Source organism: Triturus cristatus, chromosome 12 (genome assembly GCF_964204655.1).
Source record: "Triturus cristatus chromosome 12, aTriCri1.1, whole genome shotgun sequence".
Taxonomy (NCBI): domain Eukaryota; kingdom Metazoa; phylum Chordata; class Amphibia; order Caudata; family Salamandridae; genus Triturus; species Triturus cristatus.
In genome coordinates, this window is record NC_140595.1 from 80,900,915 (window position 1) to 80,925,916 (window position 25,002).

Here is a 25,002-nt window from a genome sequence, read left to right on the forward strand (position 1 = left end):
GAGTGCAGACCATTTCATAAGAGCAGAAATAAGTTTAGTGGAAGGCCTTAAAAGGACCATCAAGTGAATTATGTCACAATATGTTTACAACCATACCAGACGTCATCAAACAAATTGACACTATGATACACATGCAGTTGCTGATAGTTTATGAAGCAATACACTGAGTAAAAGGAGAATATTTTTACTTTTCACTGGATAAACCCATTAAGACTGAGCACCCCCAGCAACGCATTCTGCTGAGACAATTTGTTTACTATGAATTCATTTTGTGGGCCTCATTTCTCTCTATTTAATTTTGAAGTAATTCCACAAATCCTGTGCCATAGCCACTCAATACATTTAAATTTTAAATTTCTCAAAGTTCAAAATAATTCTCCATTTAGTCAGTCTCTGAATAGTGTATTTATAAATATTTAGTCTTATGCCTCACATGTATTCAGCCGTCATGTGTTTTGTAAATGTATTTCGCTTCCTCCGGTCTCCCGACTGGATAGGTTGATAAGCACTCATTTATACGAGATGTTTGCTTACTTGACGAAAACCATAATCTTCATTGTTATGTTAGTTACAAGCTGAAAACTGATTATTACATGTAACTAAGGTATTCTTTGTTATGTTAGTCAAGTGGTGAGAATTAGTTACCTTTATAAAAGAAACTGATATATTTCAATTCTGTGAATATTTGTCAAAAACACCATGGACAATCTTACATGCTAAGTGTACATCACCTCTAGTTTAACCTTCAGGCTTGTTCATCTATCATGAATCGCAGGCCCATTATAATATCACTGACACACGAGTTTAGCCAGCAGGTTGCAAGAGCCACTGGTTTAATTGCCCCTCACAGTGCACAATTATAGGGAAATTCATCAACTTCCTAATCATATTACACTGACTCATTTGGGCCAGATCTGGTCATCTGATCCCTTTAGTAAACCCACAACCTACGATCTGCACACTGCAGGGATGAGTGCTAAGAGTATAAGCAATAGCAAACGGCCACTATATTAAAAAAACATGGAATGCAACATAAATTATAGCTCACACTACCTGACTGAGCGCCGAAGCTGGCGCTCAGACCAATCACGACGCTGCTGTCATGATGGTAACAGCAGCGTTGCAATTGGCTTGGGGAACCTGTACTGCTGGGAGCCAGGAACAGAGGGAGGGCGGAGGAGAGGCTATGGCTGGCGTTCAGCAGGTAATTAAGTCTTTTCTTTTTGTTTGTTTTTTACACCCCTCCCACCAGATTCCACCGGCCCCTAAGCAGCTGCCCCTGTGAGTCACATAACCTTGGCTCTTTTTTTAGGAAGCGCAGCATGTATTGACAACTTCTTGTGTGGAGTTTGTGATATATTCACAATAATTCCAATACTCTTTATTCGCGTGGGAGACTCACAATTTCATTTTAGCCAAAAATTAGGATATTTTAGGTTTCCTCATTCCTGAATTTTCCTCATGTCCAACATTAGTAAATGGAGAAAAGTGTGAGCACTTTTCTCCCCATATCAACTGATCCCCAGGGCACCACCTTCAATTCTGGATGTGTTTGTCCAATTGTTTTAGTTTTGTGAGAATTAGTTAGTATATCGGGTATACTACTTGAATATTTAAATCTAAATACTGTGCAACCTGAATATTGTAGCCAGTGTATCAACTACGAAAGTATTGTGAAAGTGAGTATAAATGTACTGCTCCTAACTCTATGCATCTTCAAATTACATACATTTGGATTTAAGAGAAGTAAACCAATACTTAACTAAATATACTTACCTTTACAGTGTCTTCAACAGATTTTCATTCAGTTTTGTTTGACGAAAACAACAAAAACGTAAAAAATTATTCCTCCTCCCCAAGTGTCAACACCCCTTTCCTGACCCCATATTTCTACAATACAAGGTGTTCATCACATCATAAAAAGTAGAACTAAGAATGCAGCCCTGAACAGATTCTGCCTTTGTGTAATCTGTGGTTCTTTTCAATGTAGTAAAAGTTTGGTCGCTGGTGTTTACGGCCATTCCCAAACTTTTAACTTTTTCCCCCCAAAAGCAAACTTCCAAAAATGTACTGATCCCCACATCCTGGGAGTTTTGTATTAGCATGTATGGGGGAGGGGGTTGGTGTTACAAAAATTTAAAGAAAGTATTACTTATCTGCCGACCACCAGCCACAGCCTCTCCTATGCCCCCCTCTGTTCCTGGCTCCCAGCAGCACCAACTCCCCTAGCCAATCGCAACGCAGCTGTTACCAGCATGATAGCAGCATCGTGATTAGTCTGAGCACCAGCTTCAGCGCTCAGACAGGGAGTGGGAGCATGTGCATGTTCTCCACCCAGCCTGTTCATGCCAGCCGGGTGGAGAAATGCTAAGTGTGCACTTAAGTGCACCAACCACTCCTCCCTCGGCTGGCTGCGACGACAGGCGTGCCCAGAAAAACTGTCTCAGTATGGAAAGATTAAATGATAACACCATTGCGTTATCATTTTATTTTTCCTTTTTTGCACTGCTTTACCGGAGGAGCCCCTGCTGGTGATTCATCTAGACCCCAAGTCACTGAACTTGGTGCCATGGTTCCTGAACTCATACAATTTAGTTATGTGAACATCACACAGCAATATAATTGGACATCCTGTCCGAGGCAAGAAAGCCGGTTTTGTGCAAAATGGAAATCCTTTATGGTGTGAAGTCTCCAAAAACTGAACACACCATTTACAGAAATCAATTCAGGGTGTACTATGCTATGTTTTACATCTGCTACATTCACATTTAGGGTGCCTAGTACATTTGGAGGCATCAACAGCATGTTTAAAAGGGAAAACAAAATGTTTACTTTTTTTTACTAGTTGAACAAAAACATTTAGAAGTACAAAAAAGTCACCTCCAAACGATATGAATCTGAAGAACAAGTTACTTACCTTCGGTAACGCTTTTTCTGGTGGATACAGTATCTGCCTGTGGATTCCTCACCTTGTGAATATCCCCTGCGCCAGCAACATTCAGAAACTTTTGAAGCTCTCAACCCTGAACAAGGACGACGTCACAGAAGCACGGCTTCGCACGCGGCTCCGCTGACGTCACTGGATCCATAGGAAGACCTTGTCGGCGTGATGACATCAGTTCTGCCCTTTTTTCCGTGCCTTCGTGGCACACTGACGGATTGACGGCAATATATATACAGTATACACAGTACATAATCTACAAACCAACACACACAGTGTGAAGACAATGCAGGAAGGCAAAAGAAAATAAACACTTCCTTTTGACAGCAATAAATACATTTTGACACATCACTATTGTAGGTATACAAGGGTGGACAACTGGGAGGCGGGTGGGTCAGTGAGGAATCCACAGGCAGATACTGTATCCACCATAAAAAGCGTTGCCGAAGGTAAGTAACTTGTTCTTCTGATGGATACATCGGCCAGTGGATTCCTCACCTTGTGAAAAGATTCCCACGGCAGTCCCACTCCCGGAGGAGGGTGTCCACCCTTCTATACCAGAAAGTCCTGAAGGACGGAACGAGCAAAGTGTCCGTCCCTCCTCTCCTCGGAATCCAAGCAGTAATGCTTCGTGAAAGTGTGGAGGGAGGCCCAAGTTGCCGCCCTACAAATGTCCCCCACAGGAACACCTCTAGACAAGGTAGATGTAGAAAACTTTGCCCTGGTAGAATGAGCCCTTATACCCTCTGGAGGTTCCTTACCGGCCAAAGAGTAACAAATCTTGATGCACAAGATAATCCATCTGGAAAGGGTGCGCTTGTGCACCGCTCTGCCTTTCCTGCAGCCAACAAAGCCCACAAAGAGCTGGTCATCCACTCGAAAGTCTTTAGTCCTATCGAGGTAAAAGCTCACCGCCCTTTTAGGGTCCAAGCTGTGAAGCCGCTCCTCCTCCTTGGAAGGGGGAGGATAGAAGGTAGGAAGGGTAATGGACTCCCTCAGATGGAAAGGAGTTACCACCTTTGGCAGAAAAGCAGCCCTGGTCCTGAGTACCATTCTTTCAGCATGAATGGTCAAGAACGGGGGTTTCGAACTCAGAGCTTGAATCTTGGATAACCTCCTTGCCGAGGTAATGGCAATGAGAAACTGTTTTGAAAGAAAACAGCCTTAAGGGACACTTGTGCAAGGGCTCAAATGGAGAACCCATCAAGTAAGTTAAGACAAGATTTAAGTCCCATTGAGGCACAATAAATGGAGTGGGCGGACATTTTTTGGTAAGGCCCTTAATGAACCGTAATACATTGGGTGATTAAAACAAGGATGGCTGATCCGGCAAACAAAGGAAAGCCGATAAATAACCCATCACAGTAGCTACAGCAAAACCTTGCTGAGCAAGAGAGAGCAAACTGAAGGATGTTGGATAAACGAGCCCTCAAAGGGTCAATAGACTCCCCACACCAATGGACAATTTTGGACCACCTATAGGAATAGATGGACTTGGTGGAGTGACGCCTGGCAGACAAAATTACGTCTACCATGTCAGGCGGGAGAGAAAAAGAATTCAGGTTGCCCCGTTCAATCTCCAGGCATGAAGGTGTAAGCTCTGGAGGTGGGGGGTGTAGAACCTGCCCCATAGACTGTGAGAGGTCTGCCCTGAGAGGGAGAGGGAGTGGAGGGCACGAGGAGAGGTGGAGAAGATCTGCATACCACACCCTTCTTGGCCAATCCGGGGCGATCAATATGACTTGGGCCCGGTCTTGGCGAATCTTCCTCAGAACCCGAGGAATCAAGGGTATGGGAGGAAACACGTAAAGGAGATGTGAGTCCCATCTCAACTGAAACGCGTCCCCCAAAACTCCCTGCATCGGATACTGAAGACTGCAGAATGACGGGCAGTGAGCGTTCTCGTGAGTGGCAAACAGGTCCACCCGAGGAGTTCTCCACATCCGAAAGACGTGACGAACCACCTCCGGATGGAGCCTCCACTCGTGGTCGGCAGAGAACTGCTGACTGAGACTGTCTGCACGCACGTTCAGAACCCTGGCCAGATGATTTGCCATCAGACAAATCTGATGATCCTGAACCCAGGACCAGAGACGCAGAGCCTCTCTGCAGAGACAATGCGATCCCACTCCTCCCTGCTTGTTGACATACCACATCGCGGCAGTGTTGTCCGTCAGGACTTGAAACCACTTACCGCGAAGGGAAGGGAGGAAGGTCTTGAGTGCCAAACGTATCGCCCGCAATTCCAAAAGGTTGATGTGAAGCAACCTTTCCTCTGGAGACCAAAGACCCTTGACCTCCAGATCCCCCAGATGCGCACCCCACCCTAAAGGGGATGCATCCGTTATCACAGTGGCCACCGAAGGAGGTAGATGGAAGGGCTTTCCTTAAGAAAGATTGCCCTCCACGCTCCAAGACAGAACCGCCGCAGCTTCTCTGGAGATCCTCACAGACTCCCTGAGATCTCCCTTGTGCTGATACCACTGCCTGCGGAGGCACCACTGGAGGGCTCTCATGTGCCAGCGTGCATGGTTGACCAACAGAATGCAGGAAGCAAACAGACCGAGCAGACGAAGGACCTTCAGGACTAGGTGCAGTAGTAAGACCAAACTGAAGGACCGCAAACTGATAATGTTGCGACCCTACCATAAAACGGAGATACTTCCTGTGCGACTTCAGGATGGGGATGTGGAAATACGCATCCTGCAAGTCGATGGACACCATCCAGTCCTCCTGTTGCAGCGCTTGAAGAACCTGCGCAAGGGTGAGCATCTTGAACTTCTCCTGCTTCAGAAAAAGATTCAAGATCCTGAGATCCAGGATTGGACGCAACCTGCCATCCTTCTTCGGAATCGGAAAATACCGGGAGTAGCATCCCTGACCCCTTTCCTGCTCTGGAACCACCTCTATCGCACCTTTTTTCAGTTACGTTAGGACTTCCTCCTGCAGGAGAAGGTGGTCCTCCGAGCAAGCACCTTGGCAAGGAGGGTAATTTGGAGGGAATTCCCGAAAGGAAAGGGCGTACCCATTCTCTACAAGATTTAGAACCCAAATGTCTGTAGTGACCAATTCCCAATCTTGTAGAAGATGGGTAAGCCGACCCCCCCCCCCCCACAGGACCAACATGATCCAGAATGGTGGATCTAGGGCTGCTTTGCAGTGGTAGGAGGGAGGGAGGAAGAGGAGGAGGAGGAGAGCTGACTACCTCGAGTACGACCCCTGTTCCTGCCCCTGTAGCTCTTATACAGGGTATTTTGCTGCTGCTGTTGCTGCTCTGGCTGCCTGTAGGTCTGAAAGGACGACCTCCCAAAACCTCTGTATCTCCTATAAGAGGAACCTCTAGGCTGTGCCTGCAGGCCCAGAGACTTGGCCGTGGTTTTGCTGTCCTTGAATCTTTCCAAGGCCGCATCCGCCTTTTTCCCAAACAGCCCAGAACCATCAAAAGGCAGGTCCAGAAGCGTTGCCTGCACATCAGGGGAGAACTCTGAAGATTTGAGACAAGCACTCCTCCTTGTGGCGACCGAGGAGCCCATGATCCTGGCAACAGAGTCCACAGTGTCCAGGCCACTCTGGATAACCTGACGCGCAGCCGCCTGAGTGTCCGACAGAACTTCATTAAAATTCTGCCTGTCCTCCTCAGATAAATTAGGAGCCAGCTGTTTAGCAGAATCCATGAGAGCATGGATATAACGGCCCAAAAGACAGGTGGCATTTGTTGACTTTAAGGCCTTCTTGGCCGATTGGTTGAGCTTTTTAGAGTCTCTGTCACTAGGAACCTGTGGAAAGGCCCCAGAAGACTTCTTTGAGCAGGCCGCCTGAACCACCAGACTTTCAGGAGAAGTATGGGAAGTAAGAAAGTCCAGATCTCCTGGAGCCGCCCTGTACCTCCTAGCAGCTCCTCGGAGCTGAAAAGGGCTTACGCCATACCTCCATGACTGGCTCAGTGATGGCATCATTATATGGAATTAAAGGCTCTATCACAGTGGAGGGAGAATGCAGAACCTCAGTAAGGGTGTTAGGTTTAAATTCAGCAGTTGGCAGCTGTAAATCCAAAAGCTCCACTGCTTTCCTAAAGACCGGGTGTTAAGGAGCCACATCCTTAGAGGGAGCATCAGTAGGAGGAGTAAGCTCCCATTCCGGTGACCAATCAAGACCACTCGCCTCTTTCAACTCCTCAGACAAGTCATCTGACTCCATAAGCTCACCCTCTTCCATTTCTTCCACCTGGTACCTTTGCTCCTCCAAAATTCTCTGTGCTTCTCACCTGGATCTAATCCTCAGGACCGGCGTCGGTGGCGCCGCAACCGACGCCGGAGCAGGCGTCGAACACAGATCCGGAGGAGCAGCCGGAATCTAACGAGGTCGAGCTGGAGCCGGAGAAGAAGGGAGCGGCGTCCACGTCCTCGGCGCCGGGAAATGCCAAGACGGCGTCACCGGGAAGAATGGCATAAATGGAGCCTGAGCGTAGGCCTGAGGGACCCCCAGATTAAAGTCTATTGGACCAATGGGACCCGAAGGTGCTCCAGAGGGATACATCGCTCTCAAAGACGCCATACATAGCATTTAAATAATGCGATGGGTCTTGTCCCGGGCCTGGAAAGGGAGGGTAAGGCTCAGATTGAGGCATTACCGGACTCTGGCCAATCGGCGCCGACGGTGGAGCCAGTGGAGTCGAAGACTCATCAGGAGCCGGAGCCAGAGAATGCGTCGGTGATGGAGCCGGAGAGCACTCTGGAGAAGACGCAGGCGAAGTTGGGCAAATAGGAGAAGCAGGATTTGACACAGAAGGAGAGGGAGAAACATAGTCCTTACGGCGTCGAGGAGTAGGTGAATTCGATCTCGGAGCTGTCTCCTTATCCGAACGGCGTCGAGAGCCATGCCTCTTCTTCTTTTTATGTTTCTTCGACTTAGAAGCGTGACCTGACGTCGACTTCGACCTCGATCTGGACCTCGATCTTGAACGTCTTCGACCTCTCTTCTCTTTTCTCATCTTCGCTATAAATAACTTAGTTTCTCTTTCCTTTAAGGCCTTTGGATTCATCTTGCGGCAGCAAGAGCATCCCTTGACGTCGTGATCCGACGACAGGCACCAGACACAATCCTCGTGTGGATCCGTAATGGACATGTGTTTACCACACTCTCTACACGGCTTGAATCCTGACTTCTTCGTTGACATCTTGAAAAAGAAGCAAGAAGAAAGCAGAAACACCAGCAGAAACCCAAAGTAACTAGCAAAAGCTACGGAGAGTCCCAGAAAACCGTTAGCGTCGACGGCGCGGAAAAAAGGGAACTGACGTCATCACGCCGATGAGGTCTTCTTATGGATCCAGTGACGTCAGCGGAGCCGCGTGCAAAGCCGTGCTTCTGTGACGTCGTCCTCGTCGGCGTGGAGAGCTACAAAAGTTTCCGAATGTTGCTGGGGATATTCACAAGGTGAGGAATCCACTGGCAGATGTATCCATCAGAAACAAAAAGCTCACTAGACTGATATCACCGTTTTTTTAAACAATGCAATTGCTCACACAAGAACCTGACATTAAAGGTAGATTTCTAAATTAAATGCAAAATTCCATCTGTTGCTGCACAAAAACATTCTTTTCAGATACTTGGAGACAATTGACAAACGTACTATTAAGTTGTCTCTTTTGCACTCAATTTGCAGCAGAAAGAGCACTACACACAAAGAGCACTACACACAGTCAAGCGTCTCGAGTATTAAGCTGGGAAAACTAATGGATTCTGGAAGACACACAGCTTTTTGGGGTTTTTCTCACCACAGGCCAGAATTAGTCTGTTTTAGCAAATCAAGCATTGTGCATTGGATTTGCACAGCGAATTAAGTTGTGGCAATCGCCAGTGTGAAGAAAACATTCCTTTGCCCTAGTTCAGGCAATGCGAAAGAAAACGATACCCTTTACTCTCATTTCTAATGTTACAATTGCAAAAATACGTATGGCATCTACTTTGTCCTCTGTTCATACACTGACCAAGCAAAGGAATTTATATTTGTGCTAAACTATAGGAGACGGTGGAGCAGATGATTATAAGGAATCTGATTGCTACCACTCAGACTTCACTCCCACCTCATTAGACAGTCATTTAATTTGTAAAACATGTAGTGCCAGTGTCCAAAGTTTTCACAGAAGCCCACAGCCAGCGCATCGAATACCAAGGCTGGCTAGTCTTGAGTCCACCTCATGGCTCTTTAATGCACCACACGGCAGTCCCTGCCATTTTATCCCACTCTTACACTTTCATTTTCATCCCTGTTTTCTCTCATGGTCACTGCTTTTCCATCTTCTACTCTTTATTGCCCTCTTTTGTATTTCTGTCTCTCTTGCTCTGGATTAAAGACTGTTTAGGAAAAATAACTGCCAGTCCCCCAAAATGAGAGCTGGTGGGCCCCACCTGCAAACACTGGCTCAAATTAGCAACATCAGTAGAGGTGGAGAACAGCTTTGCAATTGATGTACAACATGTGAACCTTGAATAGGCTCACCCTGGGAAAGAAAAGGGTTAACTTAGAATAGCTTGAGGCGAGATTGACCTGTGATAGCTTTTTTGCAGTTTGACATATGACCGTACTGCTTTCTCCATGAAGAGCCGGGCTAGCAAACCTGATTCAAAGACACACACTCTTTTACACAGATTACTTCAAATTCTATACAATTGTATTCAAGATGTCTTGTATAGGGGATGTGGCTAGCAGCCACCGAGAATGGCCGCTGCCTGAGTGAGCTCCCGTTTCCCCGCTCGATATCCTACATTATTTTGAGCCATCCAACCTAAAAAACCGGCTACAAACGTGCCGTATGGAATGTTCCACCTGTGGTAAGACAACAAGCGGAATCGGAGACCGGGAAGTAAGCATGTGTGCTCAGTGAAGATGAAGGCGGCGCGATAATGGCGGCTTCCTGGTATCCGGCGTCAGCGATTGGAGCCCGGAGACAACGGCAGAACTGAGATCCCATAGTGACCAGTTGAAGGGCAGTGGCTGAGCACGCAGAGAGGAGGACTCGCCCTACGTGGTGCGGGCGCTCGGACTAGAGTGTGCATGGATCAGGAGTCTGAGAGGTGAGAGTCCAGAAGCCGCATTCCCAAATTGAGGCCCCGGCTTGGCAGGCCTGCCGGTCCTAGGCCGGAACAGACTGAACTAGAGACCCTACAGAAGGAAGAGGTAGCGGAGGGAACGGAGGCTGGCCGGGAGCCTTAGCTGTCAACAGGGGCAGAGAGAAGAAGTGCTCAGCAGCGGTGGTTGAAGTCCCAGTGTGGCAGGCAGTTGAGCAGTCGGACGCAGATACCCGCAAGTGTGCCGGCGGGCCCCATTACTCGAGTTCCTGGCTTGGTAGGCCAACTAGGCCCCGAGCAGCCAGATTGAGACTCGAGGGAAATAAAGTTAATAGGGAAGATAGAAAGGGCCCGACATCAACAGGAGACAACAGTGCAGGTGCAGAGGGATCAGTTGTGCAATCTGGGACACTGCACGCAAGAAACGCAGTGATTGCAACAGCTGAAGGCCGGATGGAATAGATGTACGGACCAGAGTTATTTCACCTGACCAAAAATCCGGCTGTGACCGGGGGATGCTCTGGGGGACAAGGAGAGTATTGAATGTGAGTACACCCGAATGCTGGCACCTCTGCCCGGGCAAACAGCTGATACATTACCATACTGAGTGCTGAGAAAGCCCCAGAGACAGACACTAGACGCTGCAGGCTCGGAGGTCCTGAGTGGTACAGCTGGGGGAATACTGCTGCTATTATGCACAGTTGGGCTCATATTCCTGTATAGAAGTGATCTACTACGCCCCTTTCAGAGGAGCCAACAACCTCTACAGGACAGGGAGATCTGCTGGTGTACAAGTCAGCAATAGCCGAATCTGACGCTGCGGGGAGCTGTGACTGGGATACGACGCCTAGCCCGCCAAGGTAGTGATAGGCATGGGCCAAGACGGAGCAGCCCCAGACCCTACGGTGGCGAAGAGAAGCTACACTTAACGGGAGTCCGCCTGGGAAACTCGGACTCAGCTAGGGAACAGCAGAGCGGCGGTCCTGAGGGAAACCCCACTGGCCGACTGTGAGATCACCATACTCGCTGGGTAGGCGTCGGGTAATACCCGGGATCGTCCCAGACTTTCTATTGACCCCCGAGATGTCACACTGCACACATGGCAACTGGTAGAGGTCCTAAGGCCAACGCTCAGAATTAACTGGCCAAATTTGCCTGGAATGAAACTGGTGAAAATAGTGAGTCACGCCAAATGGAGAAAGACAAGACACAGGCTGGCTCTAAGCAGGGGTCGGAGCCAACGTTGCACGACGTCAAGGCAGCTATAAATGGAGTGCGTACCTCGTTAGACTCGGTCACAGTGGAGGTTTCCCTCATTAGGGCGGACTTTCATAAAATGGACGAGAGAGTAAAGGAGCTTAAAATGATCACTACGGCATTGCAAACTGATACCTCCAAGCTCCAAACACAGATGGCCGAATGGCAGAAAAAACAGGCGCGAATGACGCAGCAGCTTGATGATTATGAAGGTCGCGCACGTCTCAACAATATACGTATTTTGGGTGTTCCGGAAGGGGCCGGCTGCCGACCTATATGTAGAGGAACTAATAACTACACACCTCAAACCCAAGACTTTGTCTAGATTGCCGGGAGGTAAGCCGAAACCTGGGGCCCCCCCAAGACCCCTTATTGCCCGGATATTTAATTACCGGGACAGAGATATTATATTGCAGACGGCGAGATCCAGTCCCCCGCTAAAAGTGGACAATAGTGAAGTAACATTCTTTCCGGATTTCACGGCTAAGGTTCAGGCCCAGCATCGCAGCTTTCAGGCAGTAAAGGAAGAGCTTCGAGATTGTGAAATAAAATATGCAATGTTATTCCCGGCGAAGCTGAAAGTGGAGTCGGAGGGGAAAACATGGTTCTTCGCATCACCGGAGGAAGCGTGGGACTGGATGGAGGGTGGCGGAGGGTGGGAAGCCAGAGAAGGGACTGCGCTGGCTGATCAGGACAGCAGAGAGGTGACCGAACTGAAGCTGCCGGGGGTGGCTCAGTGGAGCGAGGTGAGAAGACTACAGAGCGGGAATAAACCCCTTGAGGAGCAGAAGGAGAGCCGTTGATTCAACGAAAGCGCAAGTATGGTGGGAAAGGGTTAAGGCTCCTGGGACTAGTCTGTGCATGAGACAGACTGAGGGAATAGTTGTGATCTGTTTAAGACCTGTGGGCCTAAATGAGGAGGGTCCACCCGGGACTTGAGTGAACACGAACAGTCGATGGTCAGAAATAGACAAATGTAATATGAACAAGCGGGATGGGGACTAACTAAACCCGCGCTTTATCAGCATTTCGGGGGGAGAGAGGCACTCTGCCTAGTTTGGAAGTGGGTAGTTCTAAATCCACGGGCAGGGAGGGGGTGGGCAATGGGTGGTGGGGAGAGGGGTGTTTAATCCTTTATTGTTCTGTTGAGTTGCAAAGCGACTGTTTGATCTTGCTGTGCACTGGGGTCGGATTGACGAGTAGAGTTGCTCAGAAGCGTAGGGTACTACATGGCATTTATCCATTTGAATTGATCCACTGTATTGGGATTTTTAACCTGGAATGTAATGGGGTTGACAGAGTCCTAGCACTTTCTGTTCTAACCTGGAATGTTAATGGAATGGGGGATAAGATCAAGAGGGGGATAGTGCAACAGTACCTGAAGAGACATTCCCCGGACATAGTATTACTGCAAGAAACACACCTGGTTGGTCAGAAAAGCAAGGCCCTCACCAGATGGGGGTATAAACTCCTGGTACATGCGGACTATACCACTGGTTCGAGGGGGACTGGTATCCCGGTAAGAAGGAACACACCCCTGATTGTGCACAAGACGTGGGCAGACCCGGGGGGGAAGATATGCAGTGGTGGAGGCTCAGTGGGAAGGGAGAGCAATCAACGTCCTCAGTTTACCTGCCACCAGCTTTGGGTATGACATCATTGGCAGACCTCGGACACATGCTGACGGGACTCCCGGTGGGTTCCTTAATTATGGGTGGAGACTATAACATGACAATGGACGACACAACCGATAGTTGAACGGGCTAGTGGCAGAATTTACAATGGCAATGGGACTGACCGACATAGGACGGGCGCTCCAACTAACAGACACATCATACACGTATTTCTCTAATGTACATAACCGTCTATCTCGTATCGACTATTTTCTAATGCACTCAGACTCAATAGAGCGTTTTAGACAGCCCCAGGTTCTGCCTAGAGGTATATTGGATCACTCCCCAGTTAGGATTGAATTTACACATTGGGAACGACAGACACGCACCACCATCGGCCTCAATCCGTGGCTCCTAAACATACCAAACATAAGACCGGAACTATGTACGCAAACAGAAAAGTACTTCACAGAGAATGTGGGCTCGGTCAAATCCGCACAAACTATCTGAGAAGCCTACAAAGTGGTCCTGAAAGGACAAGCCTTGTCCTTAAAAACCGGGTACATTAAAAAGAAGTGTAGGTTACTAGTCCAGCTGGAGGAGGAACTCCTGGGGCTGGAGCGGGAACATGCACATGACCTCTCAGAAGACACCTATCATAGACTTACACTAAAACAAGATGAATACCGAATTAAGACTAGGGAACATATGATGGCTAAGTATCGCAGTACTCAACATAGAATTTATGAAATGGGAGACAGGGCGGGCAAAACCTTGGCGTGGCTGGAGAGACGAGACCAGGGAATGAGATGGGTGCCCAATCTGACAATGCCAGGGGGCGTGACCGTTACCCACCCCAGGGACATAGCGGAAGCATTCGCAGACCACTTGGAAGGGGTGTATTCCCCTTCTACCAGATACACGGTGGATGATTCGCGCCGGCTCCTCCTGGACAGTGATGTGCCGATCCTCTCTGACGTAGATAGAGACACCCTTGATGTAGACCTGTCAGACGAAGAGATTAGTAAGGCCATCGGACAGATCAAATCCGGGAAAGCGATGGGGCCAAATGAAACTCCCATTGAGTTTCTAAAGGTCACGGCCTCTCGGATTGTGCCACATTTGCGTGCCATGTATGAAGAAAGCTACGAGATGGGTAGGCTGCCGGCAGACCAGCGTTTAGCTACCATTGTAGTTATCCATAAGCCTGGGAAACCAGCGGACAGCTGTGGCTCATATAGGCCTATTTCGCTGATCAATGCGGAAGCTAAAATCCTAGCGAAAATCCTAGCTAATCTGCTTGTGACAGTCATTTCTTCCCTGATCCATCCGGACCAATCCGGTTTTATGCAGGGGAGAAATACGACCCTGAACACAAGTTGTCTGCACAATGTGTTGGCGCGTAGGGACTATATAGCGGAAGACGCAGTGGTGTTGTCTTTGGATGCCTCTATGGCATTTGACTTGCTAGAATGGCCATACCTATTTGCAGTCCTAGAGAAGGTGGGCTTAGGCCCTAAGTTTATAGGTTGGGTAAAACTATTATACACCGATATACAGGGACGAGTTTGAGTAAACCACTACACGTCCCGTGCGTTCATGCTAAAAAGAGGTACCAGACAGGGGTGTCCTCTGTCCCCGCTGCTATTCTCCCTCATGTTGGAGCCCCTGGCGGCGTTCGTGCGTCAGGATGTGATGGTGCGGGGGCTGCGGTGGGCGGATGACGTGGAAGACCGAATATCCCTGTATGCTTACGACATACTATTATACCTCGCCTCCCCATACAAGTCCATACATGCAGTGCTTAACATATTCACAAATTTCGGGAAATACTCTGGGTATGCGATAAATTGGAATAAGTCGGTGCTGTTTGTGCTTCAGGCCAGGTACCTCGAATTCCAGTAAATTGTACAATAGCGGCGGCGGAGGAGGGTTTCCGATATTTAGGGTTTTTTGTAAAATCGGACCAGGTTCTTTTTCATAATTCCAACTTGGCTCCCCCACTTGCTAGGTTACGCGTGAATGTGAAACACTGGAGGTCCTTGCCTCTTTCCCTAATGGGCCGCGCTGCCCTCTTTAAAAGGTTGGCTCTCCCTCGCTTCTTATACAGTCTTCACAACTGTCCGAATAGAGTCCCAGATTCCTATTTTAAAGCAGTGGAGAGTGAGGTCCGAACGCTGCTGTGGGACGGTAGGGCCCCCAGGGTAGCAATGAAGAAATTAACAAAAGGCTGGTATGATGGAGGTTTAGCACTGCCAGACCTGCAACTCTACTATTGGGCGGCACAACTGGTGGCTGTCAACCATTGGTTGCATCGCCCCCTCCTACTGACCCGGCATACGCTTTAGACAGGTACCAAACAGACCGCCCAGGTTACCTCGGGCCCTGTACTCGCGAGATAGGATAACAAAAAAAGAAATATATTGGGCCCACTTCCCACACACTGGAAATATGGCACACAGTAAACTCTCGCCTGGGGTGGGTAGATATCCTCTCTAAGGCGGCGCCGTTGTGGTATGCCCAGAAGCTAGGCATGTTGTGCTATCAGCCTGGGTTCGACAAATGGGACCTGATTGGTATTTCAGCAGTGAAAGACCTGGTTAAAAAGGGTTCGATACTTACATTTGGGGAACTCCAGAATCAATATCACCTGACCCAAGGGGAAGCGTACAGGTACCTGCAAATACGAAACGCACTACAAGCGGCCTTTTTGAACGTTACGGACATACTGGAATCGTGGCCAATGGAGGATCACTTGCTAGATGGACCGTTACATTCCAAAGCCATATCTCTTACATATATAAAACTAAGCAATAACCTGCCAGATACCTTTAGCAAACTTAGAGAGAAGTGGCAGGGAGACCTGGGCCCGATAGATGACGAGGACTGGCAACTGGCTCTTATGTCCCCCAGGGAAGCAGCCATCACACTTAGATTCAGGTTTGTACAGCTTAGGATTCTCCACCTATCAGACATGACCGGGAAAACTTTGGCAAAACTGGGATCTAGGCCTGACGACCTTTGCTTGAGGGGCTACCAACAACAGGCTACCTTTTACCATACTATCTGGAGTTGCCCAGCCATACGTCACCTTTGGGAAGAAGCCACATACCACATGCAGACGACTTTGGGGGAGGAAGTGGCTCTGACACCACAACTGGGGCTGCTGAACATATGGGCCCGACTGACCTCACTGACATTGAACAACAATTAACGACATTAGGGTACACGCTGGTTAAGCGGGAGCTGGCGAGGGGATGGGGAGGGGCCACTCCACCCTCCACTACCATATGGGCGAAAGAACTAGATAGGTGCATGATGGCGGAGACTGAGGTCTTTGTAGCAAGGGGCTGCCCCAGAAAATGGGATAGGAAGTGGTCACAATGGAATGTATATCGTGGAGACATTTGTGTGTCCCCTATGGTAGAATTAGAAATGCGTAGAAATGCAGAGCGCGATGGGATTGATTGATGTATATCTGAGGCTGACCTATATGGAAAATTTAATGATATGAGTAACTTGGAAACTTGTCGTTCATTGCTATTTGTATGAATGTCACTGAAACCAATAAACATATTTACAACTAAAAAAAAAAGATGTCTTGTATAGCGCACCGCTACCCCGTAGGGCCTCCCGGCGCTGAGACAAACACACCGACAGGCCTGGGCCATTCCTGCCAGAATTCGAATAGATGGGGTCTTTAGGAGTTTCCTAAAAGAGATTTCTGACTGGGCCCGTCTAAGATTGGCAGGGATGGCGTTCCACAATTTAATGGTCAGAAAGGCAAAGGAGCGACCACCACACCTAGCTTTTTTTCTTATCTTTCCAATGCTACACAATGCCAAGGAAGATGCATTTAAAGCATGGTGCAATGTTGCCTTCTACGATGCCTTGGGTCAAAACCCATTACATATCCTTTCAGTAAATAATAAACTATTATGATCCCAATAACCAGACAGCAGATGTATGCAATAGAGGTGACTCTAAAACAAAGTCAAACTGCAACATTATTGTTCCTCTGAAGTAAACTATCTCTCTTTAATTAGCTATCTGCGACAATGTGGCTAATTTTTGACTGGGCAGCTTTTTCGTCTATATTACAACATATACACATGCATAATAGTTTTGTGAAGAAGGTAACACACACTTCTTGAAGAAACAGGATTTATTCTGTGGTAAAGAACAGACCCCTGGGACACAACTGCTCACAGGTCCAACTGCAACTCATCTCCCTCCACATTCCAGTTTACAATCCGATAGATGGTTGCCAAGGAACCGCAGTGTTCCATGTCATCATGAGAAGGCAATGGTAACTCACATCAATATGAACTATGCAGAATACAACACATTTCCCCCCTTAGAACAATGAATGAAAATAAATAAAATAAAAACTATGTACATATATAATCTTTATATCTTGTAGGCATTGTACATTGTCGTCTCACCTTAACAGCAGGCAATCTAGCTGAATCAGAATTAATTCTGCCTGCAATAATATTTTGTCGGATATTAGGAGACATGACAATTTCAGTGTCGGGACATGGTGATACCTTCCTGGTATTCCACCAATTCCCATCATCCAGCTTTACACTGTTACCTTTGACCACAATAATTTTTTGGGGAGGAGACCATTTAGAATGACCTTTTCTTGCTTTGTCTCCAACAAATACTCTCACAAACATACCTTGCATGAAACAGCGTTTTGGTTTCACAATATTTTTGTTAAAGCGATCACAATAAGCTTTTTGATATTTTTCTACTCTATCCCGCACCTCCTCTAAGTTTGCATTGTATATTCCAGCTCTATTCATCCATGGTGGTACAGCCACAGAAAAAGGAATCCTTCCCTTAAGTAAAGAAAAAGGTGTTTCCTTTGTTACTGAATGAGGAGTTGTGCGGTAAGACCACAACATGTCCTTTACGTGCTGCCTCCACATCCACTTGTTTCTGCATGCCAATTGGATACAGAAGGCAATGGTAACTCACATCAATATGAACTATGCAGAATACAACAAATGGCTCACTCATCAGGATGGATGTGCTGAAAACCTGTTACACGAATAAGGAAAACACAACCTTCAATTACTACAAGAGGAGTTTTGAAAAAACAAATGTGAATTACGTGCAAAACGAGATGCAAAATGAGGATTCAAGGGACCCAAAAAATTACAATCTATTTTTTACCCACAATCCCCTCTTCGATTCCACAGTCAGCAGTGTTTACACTGCACTACAATTCTGTAAGAAGTCTTTATGATAGATCAGTGGGTTAAGCACCCACTGGAGAGATCTCTGTGTAACTTTTGGGAATTCGGTTTAAATTAAATTGGGATGACTGACGTTTTATGACCCCTAAGACAAGAGGCTAGTAATCTGCCAATGAGAAGGGTGACTTGTAGATTTATCAATTTTCTATAAGACAGGGGGTCAGATACTGAGATGCTTCATTTCCTATGTTATTTCAGGGGAAGAAAGTCCCCGGGGCACCGCAGATGATACAGCTCAGCTTGGATGGGAAAAGGATCTATGTGACCACCTCCATATTCAGCGCCTGGGACAAGCAGTTTTATCCAGATATGATCAAGTAAGTGGTCACCTTGTCTACGGTTCTTCTGAAACTTGTGTAGGGAGGACTAAAGCTTGTGTGTGGAGATATGAATCACAAAAGATGGGCACCCTTTTTCTCTATATAGTGGTGAAGATCATCTGGAAGATTACAGCATCCCGCAATTGTCATCAAATGGTTTTGTCGAGCGCATGGCCTTTCCCATAAATGAGTCAGAAATCAAAAGCATGGTCTTTTGTCCACCCAAATCATTTAATAAACAAACATTGATCCACAGTAGTATGCCTGCTATTTATACTATTATTAAAAAAAACAAGAGTGACCCATATGTCCTTGTGTACTGGGTATAGCTAATCAGCCAAAATACAGTTGTTCAAAAGGGACTCAGTACAACAAAAAATGCAATTTTGCAGGAAGTCTAGTTTTGTGTGTTATTTAAACTAAATTAGTATGCAATAGAGTACATTTATTTGTTTTCTTTGATCTGTAGGGAACGAATCTAACTCTAAGGAGAGAACAGCCCACAAACAGTACTTCTGCTGTGCCCACCTCAGCCGAAGTGGGCGTATTTTATTTGCAATAACAATAGTTAGAAGAATAGACTTTCATTAAAATTGAAAATTACATTTGGACTTCTTAGCCTGTTAATAGGCTGCAACTCGGAGTGTACATTTTTTAGATAGAGGTGTGTATGCATAAATGTATTATGCAAGTGCTCCGGGGTCCTCACTCGTGGGCAGGACTATTCAGCGCTGATGCCTATTGATAAGGATCTTCTGGGAGAGAACTGAAAGTTCCGCCAGCAACATCAAGAAAAGAAATCTTGTAATGGCCATGGACTCAAACCTATCATTGACTTCACCTATCAATACAATTATTCGGAGCACTTTCTACACAATTCTGACAGGAAGATGCATATTTTCTCTCCCACGTTGTAATCAAAACCGCAGATCATATTCAATATCGTAGTATCACGGGTAGATTATGGAAAAGGCTTGTATATCAGCTCTCCCTGCTTTGTATTACATAAAAGTACAAGGAATCAAAAATACTGTTCAAAACTATCCCTACCCTTCCCCGCCAAGACTATACATGCCACCGGTGCTTCAAGCAGTACACTCGCTGCAGCTAATCGAACACTCTGCCTTTAATGCACTTTCCATTGTCCACATCTAAGGGAAAGGCTTCAGTGTAGCCTCAAGGGGTATTCCAACGGTATCCCAAAATAGGACTATGAGTGTGACTCACTTGACTCACTGTACCTTCATATAAGAAAAATACAGATTGTGCTCCAACATACTCAGTACAGGTAGCAAAACTTGGGTACTCCTTGCCAGGCAAAATAAGAAATATTCATCAAGATCAAACACTCGAGGTCAGAACCCAACACTTGGCGGGGTTGAGTGACTTCGTGGAGAGGTTTACAATCCGCTTTTTGGGTTTGTCATGCTCCTTGTTCTCTGATTCTCCGTCTCTTGCCACTGGACCTGCGTGTTCCCTCTCCTTCTTCCTCTGCCCCTTCCCCTGCCTCTGTGCCGAAAAGGAGGAGGATGTTGGAAGACCGTTGTTGGAAGCCATGTTGTGGTCCTGGATAGGCTGAGTACCACATAGAGCTCTGTGGGGGAAATGGTTGGTTGGGGTACCAGTACATGGCTGGTAGTGGAGGTGGTGGGAGGAGGCCGTGTTTGTTAGTGTTTCTGCCCCAGCTGTTGTTGCTCGAGTTGCTGTTAGTTGAGCGGTTCGAATTGTTGGAGGTAGTAGAGCCATCATCTGAACGTGTCATTGTCAGAAGGTTGAAAATCCTCTTTGGTGTAGGGGTATACCTTCTCTCTGTCAAATCTTTTAATGTCCTTTTGCAACTTCTGGATTTTCTATTGCAAGAGGTAGTCTCGGTGGTCCGATATCTTGGCATTGATTTCAGCCAAGCGAGTTTTGAAGGCAGAGATGCTAATGCTTGTTTGGAGGCCATTTTCTGCTATGTTGATTTTAATGATCAGGGCTCTTCAGAGAGACGCTTAGCAGTGCCAATAATCAGTATGATCCAGTCGCGGGTACATTTCCACGTCTAAAGATGATCGTTGAGGAAGATCCGTGGTGCAGTTCTCACTAGCAGTCCATTGGGTGCCGAATTGGCTCTCAGGTGTTCGGTCATTACGGACCCATGGAGTGAGATTTTAACTTGTAACTTCTTAAGTGATGCTAAGGAGTTCCAGTCTCTTTGTAGACTGGCAGCCGCCATGTGGCCATCAGTATCAAGTAGTGATGGTGTTCTGAGGATTTCTGCTATGATGTCCTCACCGAAGCTCAATCCCAAATTGTCATTCATGGTTGAGGTAGTCATGTCCCAAGAGGGGGTGGGAGAGAGTCTAAGTGAGAGCAGAAGAGGAGGAGAAATAGGGTAGTCCCTCGGCTGTGCCGTACATTTCAAACAAAAGATCTCCGCCAAAGTGACACTTCGGGGGACCCGCAGGGCATTGCAGCGCCGGCCCGACGAGGAGCAAACACCCGATGATGAAGCATGACATCCCTCTGGGTGTGTGAGACATGTGCTTGCCTCTGATTAGCGGGTTCTAGACCTAGGAATTTCCCCTTTTCCCCTCTCCCCTTCTCCACTTTTCTCCATTCTCGGTGAGTGGGTGACTGCTAGCACCCCTTCCGTTGGAACAGTTACCCTCTATTTGGTATCCCAATCATCAGGAGCACGGGTACTGGACCACAATCCGCTCCTAGTCCCCCTTCTTTTTTTGTTGAGACAATTAGAATCTAGCCATGACCCTTTATAATCCTTGCAAGCTGAAGGAGTTGGTTCTTACCTTAACAAACTGAAACAATTACAGGACGGACTAACACTGTTTATACTGTTAGAAAACCACCACTAATCCACTTAGATCAAACCGCCTAATGTCAAAGAGTACATGCGCCAAGTTAATGAGGAGATCTGCCACATACAGCTGGCATCTTGCACATCCTACCTTCATCCCTCGCTCTATTCAAATTTGGAAATCCTAAAGCATTAGCTTTTTAGGGGATGAATGTAATGTTGACCATCTAGATGGATATCACACCCCTTACTGGCCTATTTTCCTCTGGAAACAGCCTTTACTCCGTGGCTCAAACAACACTGTTACTTTACAACAGGGTCCAAACCACGAACGCGTCTCTACAAGTCGTTCATTTGCCCGGCAAGTCGTCCAGACTGGAGTATGAATAGTAAATTATATTATTCCAACTCCAACGCTTTCCCTAAGGCAAGTTGTTGTAACGCGTTGTAAAGTTGCATTCTTGGTTCGGACCACTACTGCTGTGATTCGTACCCCATTGCACAGGAAGCCCTGTGACTGGCAGGAGCTGGGAAAAAGAGAGACCAGGATGGGGAGATGCTTCAGGAGAGGAAGAGAAGACCGAGAGAGAGAGAGAGAGAAGATGATGTTAAAACAGGAGAGTTGAAGGTAACAGACTACGAAAAGGGGCTAGTGTCCATTTGCAAAATGGAAACTATCAAGCATAGTATCTTCTGTAAGAAGGTGGGCTGTGTACGATGGGGGAGCAAAAAGTATGCCAGAGACCGTACCATGCTCCCTAAAATGCCTTTCACATCAGACATTTTTTGGGGGTTACCCTGCAGCGCAGGTACTTTTATGAAAAATGAGCTTATATGTCAGTGTGTTGTGAATGCTAGTGCAGAATCATTGCAGGCCTGCATTCACAGCCATTAAGTAAGATTGTCAAAATGAATCCTGTCCAAGTAAGATCTGCAAAGTGAATCCTGTCCCAGTCATATGTATGAAGCAGACTTTTCCTAACCCTACTGAATACCCAGATTTGAGGAATAATGGTTTAGCACAGCTGTTGTTGCAATTGAAAAAAATATTCTTAGGAAGCAAATCAGTCACCTTGGGAAATCTGTATGATCCGAGAATTGTTCATCGGGCTGAAGTCTCCACATAATTTTGCATATTTACAAGTAACGTCCATTTCCAGCAACCTGTCTGTAAAGAGTTGGAAGGAATTTAGATAAAAACTGAATAAAGCTTCAGCATTCAAAGAGTACTTTGTATCATCCGGTGAAAGTCACGGATTTCAACTGGGCTGGAAGAAAGGCTAATATCAATTAATTGTTCACTAAATTCATAAATAGGAGACATGACCTGGAGAAGATTATTATAGGGACAAAGAGGAAGGCACTGAGCCTGCAGGCGGATAACAATTTCACAAAAGCCAGAGGAATATAAAATGCCTTGGTGTTATTTGGCTTTTTCTAAACTGTTGCAGTTGCACACTGTTGGAAAACGAGGCAGCATCTGTGAGGCCTGCACAAATAACATGACTACATTTGTCCTTCACTGGGAACCAAACACCCAATTGTAGCGCCTGACTCTCAGAGGGTAGCGTTGCAGAGCAGTCTGGGGCTTACTCCAGGGAGGTGGTGTGGGCTAGTAATCGCCATTTGCAGGTGCACCAAATTAACACTCAATAATTGATTGTCCAGTCTGTACTTTGCTTTATAAAAGTAAGAGTACATCTATTAAACACACTCAATACTATGCACCAATTTACAAATATACATAAGCTGTTGGAATTACTTTGTGACATTGCATAACAACTCCACCCCTCCCGCAGGGGGGGGTTGGGGTCTAGTACCACCACTCCCATGTATGCACATCAACTTGCCCCCAATGCAGATAGTTGAACATAACCAGGAGCGAGGGCCCTGCACACTGGCACCATCCCAGTGGCGACCCACCCCATTACCTCAATAAGCATTAAAAAGGGGTAAACTTGCCTTGGTGACACATGACCCTGACTGAGCATCTCCTACTGACCATAAAGTATGCACCGCTATATCTTAAGGGCTAGCAGTCTGGGGTCTTCACCTAAGCGCAGCAGCAAGAATCCATGTTTACGCACACTTTAGAATGACCGTACTCATCACCTTGGTTGATCATTTGAATGCATTGCAATTACAGCCCCTAAAGGCATCACAGATGAAATCACAGGATTGCGCATATACAGCCAGACACCCTAGCAGGACAGTCTGGCAACATAACCCCACTTGGCTTATGACATCTCCTTACACATGTGACTTACAGTCCCTTCAAAAGAAGTACTCCTGGCAACTACACTTCTCCTGCAGTGCACCTCTTCACTTTAAAAGGAATCACAGGTAAAAGCATGGAATTACGTAAATACAGCCAGACCCCCTAGCAGGAAGGCCCAGCAACATAACTCCATTTAGCTTAACATCACCTTACACAGGTACTTCACTTTACACATGTGACTTTCAGTCCACCTAAAAAGAAATAACCACTAGTAAATGCATTTCGGTGCAATTACACCACTTCACCTCCAGGGGGTACACTTCTTCACACATCCCCAACTCAGCCCTTCACTTCATGATGCACTTCTCCACACACCCTCAGCTGTAGAACAAAAGTTCCAGCCTAGAAGGTGTTTAAAGGCTAGCTGAGCCCTTGAGGGGTAGTTTCCTTTAGGTCCCCATGACCCTGAGGGTGGGACTTTTCTTCGTGCTGGGGGGTAGACCACGCTTCTCCAGCAGCTCCCCCAGCACTGTTTCACAAGTGAGGGTGACCCCCCCACCCCCTCCTCTGGGGGCCACAAAGCACCAAAACGGCAGATTTCCAAGTGCCTGGCGAGGCATTATGGGGCGCTTCATGCTCCTCTTTACCAGCCCCAGCCACTGGGAACACTCTCCTCCTTGGCCTGGCTCTCCTCCTTTGCCTCTTCTCCCTGCGCAGAGGCCACTGCTCCTGCGCACCAGTCCTGGGCTCTTCTTCTGGTGCTGTTAGGGTCCTGGGGGCAGTCAGGGGGTCTCTTTTCTGAGAGGGTGGATTCAGCAGGGTGCTGTCTTCACTGGCTCCCTGCGCCAGCCTTTCGCCTGGCTCTCCTCCTTGGCCTCTCTTCTCCCTGCGCAGAGGCCACTGCTCCTGCGCACCGGTCCTGGGCTCTTCTTCTGGTGCTGTTAGGGTCCTGGGGGCAGTCAGGGGGTCTCTTTTCTGAGAGGGTGGATTCAGCAGGGAGCTGTCTTCACTGGCTCCCTGCGCCAGCCTTTTGCCTGGCTCTCCTCCTTGGCCTCTCTTCTCCCTGCGCAGAGGCCACTGCTCCTGCGCACCGGTGTTGGGCTCTTCTTCTGGTGCTGTTAGGGTCCTGGGGGCAGTCAGGGGGTCTCTCCTTCTAACTGCCCATTGCCCCAGGCTCCAGCACCTTCAGTCTCAGCAGACCACACCCCAGAGAGAGCTTCTCTTCCTGTGCAAGCACTTTTTAAAAGTTGAGTAGGGGGCTGGCAGGAAGTCCCTGTTGGTCCTATCAAACAGTGACACATCACTTTCCTGCCCCTGCTCCCTCCTTCTTGTCCAGCCTCCGGGTTTGTTCAAAATGGCATCGTCCAGGGTCTCGGGCCACATGTCTCTGAAGCCCCATCTGCACACGCTGCCTTCCCTCCTTGGTGCAGCCTGGTACCTGGCACCCAGTGACAGCTGCTAATGGATGAGCCTGTAGCCCCACCCCTCTTCTCCTCATGGAGAGGAGGCCCTCGCTTG

At 47.4% G+C, this 25,002-nt stretch overlaps 1 protein-coding gene across 3 annotated transcripts in view; it reads left to right on the top strand.

The window, feature by feature from the left end:
• The window catches only part of LOC146772630 (methanethiol oxidase-like), a 201,531-nt gene that overhangs the window by 163,212 nt on the left and 13,317 nt on the right, over positions 1 to 25,002 (top strand). For all 3 annotated transcript variants that reach the window (XM_085638727.1, XM_085638729.1, XM_085638728.1), the window contains exon 11: positions 18,345 to 18,463. In XM_085638727.1, coding sequence (XP_085494853.1) covers positions 18,345 to 18,463 — 119 coding nt within the window. The remainder of the gene's footprint in view (positions 1 to 18,344; positions 18,464 to 25,002) is intronic.